Source organism: Ursus maritimus, unplaced genomic scaffold, assembly GCF_017311325.1.
Source record: "Ursus maritimus isolate PB19 unplaced genomic scaffold, ASM1731132v1 scaffold_7, whole genome shotgun sequence".
In the NCBI taxonomy this organism is placed as follows: Eukaryota; Metazoa; Chordata; class Mammalia; order Carnivora; family Ursidae; genus Ursus; species Ursus maritimus.
Genome location: NW_024426885.1, coordinates 742,378 through 756,059, shown reverse-complemented (window position 1 = coordinate 756,059; position 13,682 = coordinate 742,378). Strand labels below are relative to the sequence as shown.

At 52.4% G+C, this 13,682-nt stretch overlaps 1 protein-coding gene across 1 annotated transcript in view; it reads right to left on the bottom strand.

Moving 5' to 3' along the window:
- The window catches only part of CFAP46 (cilia and flagella associated protein 46), a 90,366-nt gene that overhangs the window by 51,882 nt on the left and 24,802 nt on the right, over positions 1 to 13,682 (bottom strand). The window contains exons 19-24 of the mRNA XM_040624290.1: positions 12,345 to 12,510; positions 11,849 to 11,998; positions 11,077 to 11,184; positions 10,657 to 10,823; positions 2,424 to 2,555; positions 1,911 to 2,073 (exon numbers count right to left, since the gene is read on the bottom strand). Coding sequence (XP_040480224.1) covers positions 1,911 to 2,073; positions 2,424 to 2,555; positions 10,657 to 10,823; positions 11,077 to 11,184; positions 11,849 to 11,998; positions 12,345 to 12,510 — 886 coding nt within the window. The remainder of the gene's footprint in view (positions 1 to 1,910; positions 2,074 to 2,423; positions 2,556 to 10,656; positions 10,824 to 11,076; positions 11,185 to 11,848; positions 11,999 to 12,344; positions 12,511 to 13,682) is intronic.

Here is a 13,682-nt window from a genome sequence, read left to right as displayed (position 1 = left end):
ATGTTAAAAAAAAAAAAACCCACACACACCACAATGAGGTACAACTTTACATCTACTGGGATGGGTATGATTTTTTTAATGGGAAATAACAAGTGTTGACAAGGATGTGCAGAGATTGGGACATTGCTGGTGGGAATGTACAATGGTGCAGCTGCTGTAGAAAATAGTTTTCTTCCAAAGGTTAAACCCGGAACCACCATAAACCCAGCAATTCCACTCCTAGGTATATGCCCAGAAGAACCAACAGCAGGGACATAGAGATACTTGGACACCCATGTTCACAGCAGTGAAAAGGGTGAAACAATCATGTCCATCAATAGATGAGCGGATAATCAAAATGTGGTCCATCCATACAGTGGCATATGATTCAGTCATTAAAAAGGAAGGAAACGCTGACACCTGCTACAACGAGAACAACAAGTGTCCTTGAGGACACTAATCTGAGTGAAAGAAGCCACACATAGAAGGACACATCCTCTATGATTCCACTTAAACGAAGAACCTAGAGTCATCCCATTCATAGAGACAGAAAGCAGAGTTGTTGTCTAATGGGGACAGGGTTTTTATTGGGGATGATGAAAAAGTTTTAGGTATAGACGCCGGTGATGATCATATAACATTGTAAATATAATTAAGGTCACTGAATTGTATACTTTTGAATGGTTAAAATGATAAATATTAAATTATGTATATTTTACCACAATTTTTAAAAGCAAATTGGCAAAAACTGAACTTTAGGCTAAGGTTGTAAATGTCTAGACCTGGGCTCAGCAAACTTTTTCTGTAAAGTGCCAGGTAGTAAGTACTTGTGGCTTTGCAGCTCACACGGCCTCAGTCACAATTACTCCATTCTGCTTTTGGAGCCAAGCCACAGACAATATGTAAGCGAACAGGCACGGCTGTGTCCCAATAAAACTTTATTGACGAAAACAGGAGACAGGCTAGATTTGGCTCGTGGGTGGTGGTTTGCCCACCCCTGGCTTAGATTATCAGAGGTCATAAATATCTTTGTAGGAAAATAGGAAGCAAAGACCAATTTCTTATATGAGGCTATGATTTTCAATTTTCTTCTTGCTGTCTCTTGAACGACAGTTTCCCCGGCCAGGGACAGCCTTGGGAAGGCCCAGCTCTGGAATCAGCAGAGGTTAGCTCCCCCATCTCGTCCCATCCCTGCCAAACCTCCCATAGCCTGTCTGGCTGCTGGCTTCTGAGGATTCGCTGGGCCCTGGACTGAGGGCTCGAGAAGCCCCATCCACAGGCTCTGTCCTAGACTGTCTGGGTACGGACCTCTGCCTGCCAAAGCCTTTGACCTGCAGGCCTTGCCTTCAGAAGGGCCCTTCTGAAGACCGAAGGTTTAGGGGTAGGAGTGTGGCCTTCCCTGGCAGATAGGAGATGTGCTGGAATCTCCAGGATGTGTACAAGACACACATCATCAGCAGGCAGGAGGGCAGCCCTCACTGACCTCCACACACCCTCTCAAGCTGGGTCTGGGCCCCGCTCTGCCGGCCTCAGGGGCCAGGTGGACAGAGGGAGCCAGCCAGGGACCGTCACTTTACCAAGACCACACGTGCTGGTGATGGGGTGGGAGTGGGGTGGAGCCAGTCCAGGACTTTGGCTCTTCTATGGTTTTCCTCAGCTGTCTGAGTCTACTGTTCTGTTCCTACCTCCTGTGTCCTTTCCTCTCTCCTGCTGGAACTTTCTGGGTATGGCTCAGTGTTCTCTAGGAGAGGAGGAGGGAGGGGTGGGATTTTGCCCAGCTGGGATTTTGGAGATGTCATTGTCCTTCAGGCCCCCACTCTGCTGGCCTTTGTGTTCCCGGTTTCAATAGCTCCATGGGGTCTGTCTTTCCTTGGGATCTTGCCCACCCTTTCTGGAAGAAGCCTGCCCCACTGTGGCCCCACATAGCCCACCTGCTTTTTCGCTTCTGTCTTATTGATGATGCTGATGATCCTCTGTATGACGTTCTTGGTTTTCTTCCTGTTGGCTGCAGAGGACAGGAACGGAAGCCAGGTGTTCCAGTAGTGCCTTACGGCCAGCATCACCAGGGCGCTGCTCCTCGCAATGCCCCCAAACCTGAAAGGGAATGCTGACCTGGAGAGGCGCAGACATGGGTGCACAATGCAGCGGCAACACGCGAGGCTTCTGGATTCACAGGGGAGGGGGTGGAGTGGGTGCCATGAAGTGCCCCAGGATGTATGTGCTCCTTCCCTCCGATGGCCACGTGGCCTCTGGTGACCCGCTCATGCCCAAGGGGGTGGTTTGGGGTGGGTGTCACCACAAAGGTGAGATGGCCACAGGGTCACCAAGGGAGAGCCAGCCTCAGTGACAGTTCCCACTGAGCATCGTGCCTTTCACGCAGGCATCGTCTCCCACGCGCAGTGTGCACCCCAAGCCCCCTGGCCGCTCAGCACCCCACGGCATACTTGACGCTGTCTAGGAAGGCCTTGGCGGCCGCCAGGCGCAGCTGCTTTCTCCCCTTCAGGTTCTCCATCATGCTCCTGCCCTGGATGCAGGCCGTGGTGCTCAGCATCTCCGCCACCAGCTCAGTCTCGACCCTGGACACAGAGAAGTGACTCACGCATGACAGCTCTTCAGGGCAGGCAGGTGCTTTGCAGAAAGCTGAAGGAGCCCTGTGGGCATCCACGGTAACCTCACAAAAGTTCCCAAACCACAACTAACTGGCTGAACCCAGTCAACTCACCGAACCACAACACAGAATCGCTACCTAGTGTTTTGAATGACTGCTCTGTGAAGAGGTTTTATTGTGTGGCAGCAATGGGTGAGCACAACAAGCCCCTCTGCTGAGCCCCCCCTTGTAGAATGGCCAAGCACCACCAGGAGCAATGGGGCTCCATTCCCTGTGCCCCAGACATACTGGGGTGTGCTGAGAGCTCAGTCCTATACGGTTTTGACCCAAAGTAATGTCAAGAATGCTGTGTGATCCTTTCTCCCTCAGTGTTTCCTATCCTAGCCACGCCGTGGCCTGTGCACATCGAGCACCACATACGCTAAGACGTCACCCCCTGTCCAGCGCTGGAGGGGACTAAATCCCTGAAACTCCACTCAGGGGAACTGGATTTATTCTAAGAGAAATACACCGGTTCCTGGGCGGACTCCTCCATGGGCCACGCGAGTCTTTATTTTTGAAGTGTCTCTTGAAAACAGCTTCCGGTTAGGTCTTACTTATTGCATTCAGCGGGGTATTCCCTGCGTGTTTGGCTACAGTGACGGGCCGTTCACATTGCGCTTTGCTGTCCTTTCATCCCATATGTTGTTTCTTTCCTCCCCTTTTGGGTTAATTGAATTTTTTTAGCATTCTATTTTGTCTCCTCTATTGGATTTTTAGTTATACTTTTTGTTTTATTATTTTTTTAGCACTTGTTCTAGAGATTACAACATACATCCTTAACTAGTCACAGTCTACCTTGGATTAATGTTATATCATTTCACAGGTGATGTCAGCACTCTGAACGCTATACTTCTATGTACCTTGTTCCTCTCATTGGTGTTCTCATGGTCATGCACTTTACTTCCACATTTATTAATAACCCCACAGTTCAACGTACTTTGCTTTCAAACAGGCAAATGTCTTTTAAAGAACTCAAGAACTGAGGGTGAAAGCCTTTTATATTTACCCACCCGTTCACCACTCTGGGTGCTCTCCACGGCTTCTTGGACCAGCTCTCCACTGGCTATCATCTTCCTTTAGCCTGAGGAATTATTTTTGGCATTCCTTCTAGGAATGCATTATCTTACCTTTAGTTTATCTTAAAACTTCTTGATTTTTGCCTTCATTTTCTGAAGGCTATTCTTGGACGTACAGTTTTAGATTGACAGGTTTTTCTTTTTTAACACTTAAAGTGTTAGGCGGTCTGCACTGTGTCTGCAGAGAAGCCTTACAGTTTTAACCTTGCTTTCCTATATGTAATGCAGTTTGCCTTCTGACCTCTAATGATCTCTCGTTACCTTTGGTCTGCAGCAACCTGACTACAGTGAAAATAGGTGTGGTTTTCTTTGTGTTTATCCTGCCTGGAGTCATTGAATGTCTTGGATCTCTGGCTTGATGTTTTTAACGGAATTTGAAAAATGTAAACTAGTCTATCTTCAAATACATGTATTTCTGCCTCCCTCTCTTTCCTCATCCTGAGACTCCCATTACACTTGTGTTAGGCCACTTGGTTCTGTCCACCTGTTGCTAAAGTTCTGTTCATTTTGCTTTTCTGTTTTTTCTCCCTATGCTTCGATTCCAATGCTGTGTTGACCTGTATTCAGAGTTACCCATCACATTTTCAGTATTCTGACATTAAGCTCTCCCAGTAATATTTCTAGATACTGTATTCGTCAGTTCTAGAATTTCCACTTAGTTCTTTATTACAGTTTCCATTTCTTTGTTGAAATTCCCCACTTGTACACTAGCTTTTCCACTAAAAATACATTCCTGTATTTATAATAGTTGTTTTAACTTAAATTTTAAATTTGTTGTTTGCTGATTTCAAAATTTGTGTCATATCTGGCTCTGTTGACTGTTTCTATTTTTTTAAAGTTTTACTTATTTTTATTTCAGAGAGAGAGAAAGTGTGAGCAGGAACAGGGGAGAGGGGCGGAGGGAGACAGACAAGCAGACTCCCCACTCGGTGGGGAGTCCAACGTGGGGCTTGATCCCAGGATCACAACCTGAGCCAAAAGCAGATGCTTAACCCACTGAGCCACCCAGGCGTCTGACTGTTTCTTTTCTATTGTCTGTATCTTCTCCTGGTATGGGAGAACATTTTCTAATTTTTTCCATGTGTCTAGTAATTGTTTATCTTGTGCTGGACACTGTAAGGACTATATTGTTAAGAGTATACTGTTGAGAGTGTGGATGATGTTGTCTTCCTTTAAAGGAAAGTTGGGTTTTGTTCTGACAGGCAATTAATTTACTGGTGGTTCAGCTTATCTTATCAAGATTTGAATGAGGCTTTTTAGGGCAACTCTATAGTAGCCCTTCTAGCCCTATTCCTGGTGTGATCTTTTTGAATGCCTGGCAAGTTCAGTGAAGCCTCCCTGACTCTCGTTGGTCAATTCCACCATCTCTCTTCAGCTTAGAGACCACACCTCAGTGCCCGTGAGCACACATGCTCTGTCCAGTAACCTCCGCTCTCATATCATATCCGTAAATGCCAGCTGCCTCAGCAGCCCTCGGCATGGATCCCTGTTGTACCTCAGTACGTCTTCTGTCTGGGCTCCACTCCCCCAATACCCCTTCAACCCCACTTGGCAGAAAGTAAGGGTGAATGTAGAGCCAGCCCACTTTTGATGTTCCCTTCGTGCAAAAATTTCTGCTTTGGACCATCTGTTGTCCAATGTCTGAAAATGATTATTTCATGTATTTTGTTAAGCTTTACAGTTGTTTGTTGGTTTTTTTTTTTTTTCACAGAACAAGAGTATAATATCCATTACTGTATCATGGCCAGAAATGGTAGAAAAGGGACTTTCAAATTTATATAAAGACCCAATGCTGATGATTATATTAATTAATGTTGAACAAAGTAGAAATGTCCCAAATATTCTTAGACTACTCCCTTTTAACTTTGTGTCCATTTTAAGGATCCACGTGAAATTTCTTTTTAATGTATATTCCTTTACATTGATAGTGTGAATGTGAAAATCATTCTGGTAATTAAACACTCAGAGGTGAAAATACGAATTGATTAGGAACTGTACTATTTTCCACCAAGAACTAAAAATTACTTTTCTATTTAATGTGAAGTGCTATAATAAAATAACTCTGTGACCAATTCCACACTAGTTTCTTCATGTAACTTGCAAAATGGAAAAATTAGCACAAAAATTTGAAATATGTGTAACTAAAAAAAAAAAAAAATCATCTGCCGTGCATGCCATGTGGCTGAGTGTGACCATGTATCCTGCTTGCCCAGGCAAGGGTCCAGCTCTCTGAGTGACCAGCAAGATCACTACAAAGTGTGGTTTCTCTTACAGAACCAAAGACCACTGCTACCTGTCTCTGCAGCCGCCTAGCACGGAGCAGCACGCCTAGGTGTAGCCAGCACCCAAGTGTGGTTGGATGAACGCTCAGAACTGCAGTCAAACCCAGGCTAGATGGGCAATTCCACTGGGTGCAGTGACACTGGTTACCACTAGAGGACAGCGATGTTCTACAAATGAGTTTTCAAAAGTCAAAGTGGAAATTAAATTTTTATAGTACCTGTATTTCCCTAGCACTATATGTATATATTTATATTTTTATCTTAGTATAAGATTTGTCATTTTAAAATAAAACTCAATTTAAGAATCACTGATGAAGAATGGCAAAGCCAGGGCACACGTACTTGGTTACCTGAGCATGTCCTCCTGACCAGGCTTCAGCCAGCGGCGAAGTACGTTCCAGCCCAACTACAGAAGGACTAATGCAGGGGCACTCATGTACCGACTCCTTCTCTAACAATGTCTTTGCAGTTTGTCTTTTCAAAATAACTTTTGAATTTTTATCAAGTGGCACCTGCACATGGTTAAGAGTAACTACCTCCTACCCGGCCCCCAGTGCTATTCCCCAGAGGGAATGACTTCTAAGTACTTCACCCTGTCGTCCAGTAGGCACGTGCTTGCCTCTAAAACCCTGCCATCTCACTTGATTTCTCAGTGTACCAACTTCACACAGTACCTATGAAACTCTTACAATGATCCGTGGAAGCTTAAGTTACTCAGACCCTCCTGTTGCCCGCTTCCCAACTTATGAATATAGCTGATTACAGCATTATTTTAATTCCCCTATTTATCATCTTTGTGACTTAAAATATTATACTAGCTCCAGGTCTTGTGGACCCTGAGCCAGTGACACTCGACTGCTCACCTTCTCAGGCAAGGATGTCATCACAGCTATTCTCCTCCCTTCTGGACACTCCCCTCCCTACTAAAGCGTATCTTCCATATTGTCAAAACTGAGAACGGTTATCTTTTGCTAAGTAATCACAAAGAGGTCTCCTTTGTCAAAATGTTAATCCTAAAACTAAAATATCAGTGAACACCTTGAAAACACAAATGTTTTTCACTCAGGAGTCAAGTTGTGTATGACTCTTGTGTCTTCTGGAGTTTCCAACTGGCTTTTTCTCCATTGCATCATTTTTCCTCTATCACGACACCTTGGGTCCTCTGTCTTCCCTGCCCTTAGTCACCAGGCCCTCCTCCATTCTGCCCCAGCTTAGACAGGTGGCTCTCTCAGCTAGCAGCACAGCTTGATAGCTTTTCTGGGCTGAATGTATTATTTCCAGCATCCCACATTTTTCTCTTTTTTTGGTTTATTCCCTTGTTTTTCTGGAGCATATCCTTCAAGGAACTTTCTAAAAACAGGTGTGTGGGACATATATATTCTAGGTCTCTGTCCTTCTAAAAATGGCTTTCCATACCCATGGACTTGACTGAAAGTTTGGGTGAGTTAGAATTCTAGGCTCAAAATTATTTCCACCTAGAAAGCTCCATTTTTCCTCTACCTTCCAGTGACGGGTTCTCAGAAGCCTGTCACACGTCTGTCTCCTGTGACCTTGTTGGACGCTCCATTTGTGGTGACTTGACGTGTCCCCGTGGTCTGCACGGGAGGGTCTCTTCACTCCCCTTGCTGCTCATTGGTGGCAGGGCCGCTCAAAGAAGTGGGCTGTCTGCCTGGGGCCTCTCTTCATCATCCCCACTCAGACTTCTTTCTCAAGAGCACTTTCTGCTCCTTCTGGACTTCCAGAAGTTACACGTTCCACATGTCTTCTGGCTTCTGTCACATTTTCTGTACACCTGTCCTTTTTCATCTACTTCCCGCGAGATTTCCTCACACTTCGTCTGCACTGAAGTACGCTCAAGAGATCTTGGGTCTTCCGTTTCCACAGCAACACTGTGCTTCACCTCTTCAATGCTGCATCTTTTTCTTGATGTTCTCCTCTGGTCGTTGTGCAGTGGCTAAGATGCTGCTGGGGAGCTCTCGGTACATGGCTTCGGCCCATCTGCTGACGGGCACAGCTTCATGCTGGCTGGTGGAGAGCCAGTGGTGGGTGGGGCACCCCCGATCCCCCGCCTGGGGCCAGACGTCCAGTAGGCGGCCAGGTGCTCTGCCAAGGCTGCTGCACATCCCGTCTCAGTGCATGTGGCCTACGTGGGCTGAGGCCAGCAGTGGGCAGTCTCCTTGCAGCCCTCGAGCTGCATGGCCAGAGACTGCCCCTTGGTCCCCACCCGCTGCACAGTAAGCCTGGGTGGGAAGTCGCAAAGCATGGGAGATTTTCCTTTTGGAAGCAAAGTTTCCAAAGATTGTGAGATTCCAAAGATTACAGATTGTGAGAAAAAATAACACCTAGCCTCTGAGCACCGTCAAATACACCATCACCAAAATCAGTCCACACTGTTTTGGAGGAAGGGTCACTCATGATGGAAAGCCCCTCAGTGCTGGTGGTGAGAAACAACAGGCTCCATCACCTTTGCTTTCCCAGGGAGCCTTTCTGACGTCCCCATGGCTACTGCCTCACCTGGGTGGACATGGGCATGTGGGCAAGGCTGGCGGGCACACGTCCCAAACACTCAGCTCCTCAGGGAGCTTAGTCAACTGTGTGCTCATAAACTGCGGTTCCTATGACTTTCCAAGAGCCCTCACCCTCTGCCCGCTGACCTTTTCTCCCCTCTCGTGGGGAAACCTCCTCCAGCTCTACCACATCCCAGCAGATGTCCATGGCTTGGGCATTCTGGAAGCCTGTGCCTCAGAGGGGCAGCCCTGCGCTCCAGGCTCCCTCGGGGGTGGCCCTGTCTTGACGGGTCGTGCAGCCCGGGGTCCTGGGCATCCATCCTGACTTTCCCTGCGGGGCCACCTTGTCATCCACGCTGCCACCCACTAGGCTGGGCCAGTGCCTGCAGCCCCCCAGCAGGACTTTACGGCCACACATCCACCCCCTCCCCACCCTGGCTGCCCCCAGAGCAAGCTTCCTGTGCCCCCATGTGGTTGGAGTCACTCTTCACGCTGGGTCTCTTGCCCTGAACTCCCACTCCCCCACTCCAGGCCGGAGCGTCCCATCTGAGGAGGGAGGGCCCTGGTGGGCACACACCACCCCAGCCCAGTCCCCATGCAGCGGTCACCCTGAGGGTGGAAAGTCGGCAGCTGAAGCGTGTGACTCTGTCTTCTGTTTGCAGGGCAGCTGGTGCTTGCGCAGGCTCTCAGAGCGGGAGCTGCCATCAAGGTGTCTGATTCTGGAGGAGGGTATGTAAACTAACCAAACACGAGGATTCCTAGTTCAGCTCAGAAGGTCTTCCCAGTCCTTTCCAGGAACGGACCTTGTTCCTTGGGCTCGGAGCCCTCCCGTGGGAGGGAGGCCTCTCCTGTGGCCAGCTGCCCTGTGGCCCAGGAGCTCCTGTCCCCCTGTGCTGTGCTCATCTCGGGGACGCGCACTCACAGGGACCATGGCTGACTCTTCTGGAAGCTTCCGGCATGCTCCTGCTGACAGAGTGGGTGACACGCTCACATCCGAGAGGCAATGTCCAGTGGTCTCTGGGAGTGTGGGCTTATAGAACCAGATGCCTGGGCCCAGTCCCAGCTCTGTGCCTGCCAATAGGGTGGCCTCAGGCCAGTGATTTGGCCTCTACCTGCCTCAGTTTCTCCCATCAATGTGGGAGCCGTGGTGGCTACCAGAGAGCTGCCCCGGGCAGTGAATGAGGCCATTCCGCAGAGCCCTTTGGGTGCACTGTGCACATGGTCCGCCAGCCACTGCCGGCCCCTGCGCTGAGGCCCTGGCCACGGGCTGCTTGGGGGTGTGGAGACATCTCAGGTGGCATTCACCTGTTGCCCCCAAATACACATCGGGCGTGTCTGACGCAGGCTGTGGAGCTGCCCCTGAGATATGGCAGACGCGACGCCCTCCCCGGGATCTGGAGTGGGACACAGACCACCCCCCAACTGCCAATCACGCGGCTGCAGTGGGCAGCCTGAGACGGGGGCGCAGCCCGAGGCTGGGGACGCGTGGCTGGCAGACACACGTGGGATCTGGCCTCGGACAACTGGACCAAGTGTTTGGCCACCACAAACGTCTCCATACCCTTGGGTCAGTGATTTTGTTGTTTCCAGGAAATAACCCAAAAAGAACCTCAAGCAAAGCTGTCTTCACCTCAGGAACATTTACGACAGCAACAGATTTGAAACGGCCTCGCACTCACAAGTGGGGAGACTCAGCGTCGCCGTGGCCTACGGAGCGTGGGCGCCGGCGCCGGGCAGGGACTTCTGAACTTACGTGGCGCGTCTACGCTGCCTGTTCACAATGACCTTGATCAAAGCTCTGCGTCCATCGGGAATGGCGGGCGGCTGATCCGGGAGCCCCTTTCCGCCTCTGTGCCTATCATGTCACAGCCAGTGGGGCCGGTGAGGCCTCGGAATCCTGGGCACAGCTCTCGGGGGCCAGGGCCACTGAGGCCGTCCTGGCCGGCAGTGAGCCGGCAGATGGAGGCGGCACAGACGCGCGGGGGAGGCCGCTGGGATACTGGCCAGGATGATAGGGGCCTGGGGAGGGGCTGGCGCTCACGCTCTGTGACCTCTGCCTGCCTTGCTCCTCGGTCCTGCACACGGACGCGTGACACGGACACCTCACGTGGGGAACGAGCATCGTCGGGACGCCAGGAGTCAGGTGTCAGGAGGCTACTTACGGGCTACACGTCCTCAGGTACCTAATGCCCATCTGGATGGCCTTCTGTGAGCAGAGCATGGTCACCTCGTGATCGTGGGCCGCGTGGGCGAAGCGGGTCAGTCGCATCAGGGTCTGCAGCTCCGCCAAGGGGTCCGACCAGGTGCACTCAGAAGCCATAGTCACCAACTTCCGGGCGGGGGAGAGGGGCGTCTGTGAGCGCGGCTACCGTGCTCTGCACTGAGCGCGGAGAAAGCACGTGGGGGAGCTCCCGTGCGGAAACCATCTCGGGCACCCCGCGGGGACAGCACCGGCTCTGCGGGATGCAGGGATCGCTGTGGCGAGGACGGGGTCACTCCACAGGGCGCCGAGTCTGCCCCCCAGGCGAGGCTCCCTGACCCTGGCTCTGTGTCGGAGCGGCCTCGAGTTGGGGGATTCCTACCTGGGCCAGGGGGGGCACGGTGAAGTCCATGAGGCCCAGCCCATTGCTGGAGTACATCTCCAGAGCGACGAGGACCCGCGTCACCAAGTTGATGTGCTCGTTGGGACTCTAGGGGACGTAAGCATAGGCGTCTGTCAGCCCAGGGGTGCCGGGACCTGCTGGGACACCGAGGACGGTGGCCCTGGGATGCGTTAGCATAGTGGCAATGGCCAGAGCTACTGGTGGGTCTCTCCAAGGTCCCTTTTCAGGCTGCCAACAGGCAGGAGGGCCGATGGCTGGGGGGGCCAGCGGGGTAGTGCCTGCACTCCCACGGCCCAGGCGTCCGCTCTGACTGCCTACCAACTCAGAATCCACATCTGTGGGAGCAGAGGCTGAGGGCCCCCCGCCCCCCTCCTCTCTGGGACCCTGTTTGCCTCCCAGCCCCACCCCCACAGCCTCAGGTTCACAGCTCAGGGGCTCCCTCCAGCCTGTGTGCACCTCCAGGTAAGGCCACGGGACTAAGGAGAGGACACCGTGGCCCAGGGTGGTGACCTCAGAGGGACAGACCTTCCCGGAGGGCAAGCATTCCTCTGCAGGACAGGGGAGCCCTCCCCAGTGCGCAGCGTTGTCCAGGCTGGTGAGGCCCCAGGTGGGAGACAGGGGAAGATCTCAGCAAGAGGCGCCTGCCCTACAGGTTCGGGCACGTGGAGACGAGCCTCCCCCAGCCCCTGGGCACTCTGCCCCAGCCCCCGGCCACTCCCAGATGCTGGCTGGCACCCAGGGCACCCGGCACCTGCTCGTCCATGCCCAGCCGCGGCCCGATCTGCTGCTGCAGCAGCTGCTTGGCCTTCACCCAGGTGGCGATGAGTTGCTGCCGGGCGCTGGTGGGCACCACCTCCTCGGGCAGAGTGCCGTCAGTCAGGCTCAGCGCAAACTCGCAGACCTATGGCGGACAGGCCCTTGCTCACACCCCTGAATTTTGAGCAGGGAAACCTGAGCCAAGACCCAAATTATTAAAAATAGGTGGACGAGGTTGCTGGTCAGACCACACTGGTGGTTTAAACGGGCACCAGTCCTGCAGCCAGGTGGCCTGACTCCCACCTACACCTGGCGGCCTGCAGCCTCCCCGAGAACGTCCACGTCTCTGTCTTGTTTCCTTGTTTCTAGAGAAATGCATGTTTCCCACCCATCCTCGCCCTGCCCCCATTTCCCCGCCTCCTAACTGCTCTGCCTCTGTCACCCCCACAAATTGAGTGAGGGTCCTGGGCCTCGCTGGGGGGGGGGTGTACCTCCACGGCAGTCCTCACTTCGGAGCTGGCTTCCGAGTCCAGCGGCGTGTGAAACAGGTTTGAGCGCACGGGTCTTTTAGATTTTTCCGGCACTTGGGCTGGAATCCAGGTCATCATCAAGCCTCTAGCCAGCGCATTGCAGAGCGCCACCAGCATGGTGGGGTCTCTGGAAAGCAATGCGGCAGCAGGTGAGAGCACGGTCGCACGCACAGACTCCAGCAGACGCAGACCCGGGAACCTCGGGAGACCCGGCTCCCATCCTGCTGGGACGACACAGACAGGCGCCCATGGCTCTGGCACCCGTTCACGGGGCTGTTCTCAGATCTTCCAAGGGACACTGGCTGTGGTGAGGGCTGCACCGGGGACGCCTCGGTCCCCCACTACAGGCGGCCTTCACACTGAGGGGGCGCCTCCCTGCCTGTGCCAGGTGGGCAGGCTCCTCAGAGCGTCACTGGGTGCTGGACAGTGAGGCCCACCGGGCCTCCGCACCCACTCTGGGGCACCTGTCTGTCCAGCCTTGGTCATGGCTCAGACATGCCCATCAGTCGGTTACAATGGTTGAAAATGGTCTCCGCGTGTCAAGAATCAGGGACTCAAAGTCTGATCCCCACCCACAACGGTAATTGGCAGGAGAGTTGCTGAGAGGGGAGAGGCTGGTGTCTACGGGGTCCCGGCTGGCACTCAAGTCAGAGGGGTGTCCGTGGGGCCTGCTGAGCCGTTCTGGATCTCGTGGTCCATTTTTGCTACTTGTCATTTGCAAAAATCCACACGCACATTGCTGCATTTCGACCCACTGTAACATCTCTACCTCAGAATCTGATGCAAAAATCTAAAATCTTACTGTTCAGACTACAAGCCAACAACAGAGGAGAGTTCTGAAATGTCACCCTTGTCAGGAAAACTTTGACTCGACTTGATGGCTGCAAATGTCCCATTTTAGCTCACATCTTACGTCCACCTGGATGAGTAATCACAGACGCAGATTTTCAACCCTCTCCGAAACCAGAGTGGGATTCGAATACAGGGTTGCTCTTTCCTTCCATTTTCCCAAGGGACTTCGGTCTCAGCAAATGTTCCTTAAAATCCTTCTGTTTGGAACAGAGTGTGCCAGCAGGAATCCATTGCAGGGGCGCTGCGGGGGCACGGGGGTGGGGGCTGCGTGCAGGCGAGGGCGAGCATGTGCTCAGGACGTCCAGCTAGGAAACAGAGACTGGCATGGCTTGAGCAGCTAGCCCTGCGTCCCCACGGGTTTCCCCGCGTCCCTGCCACCGCCGCACACCAGCCAACAGCAGCCCTGCCGTTCACGGGAGGACAGCACTGACTGGGGGGGGGGGGGGG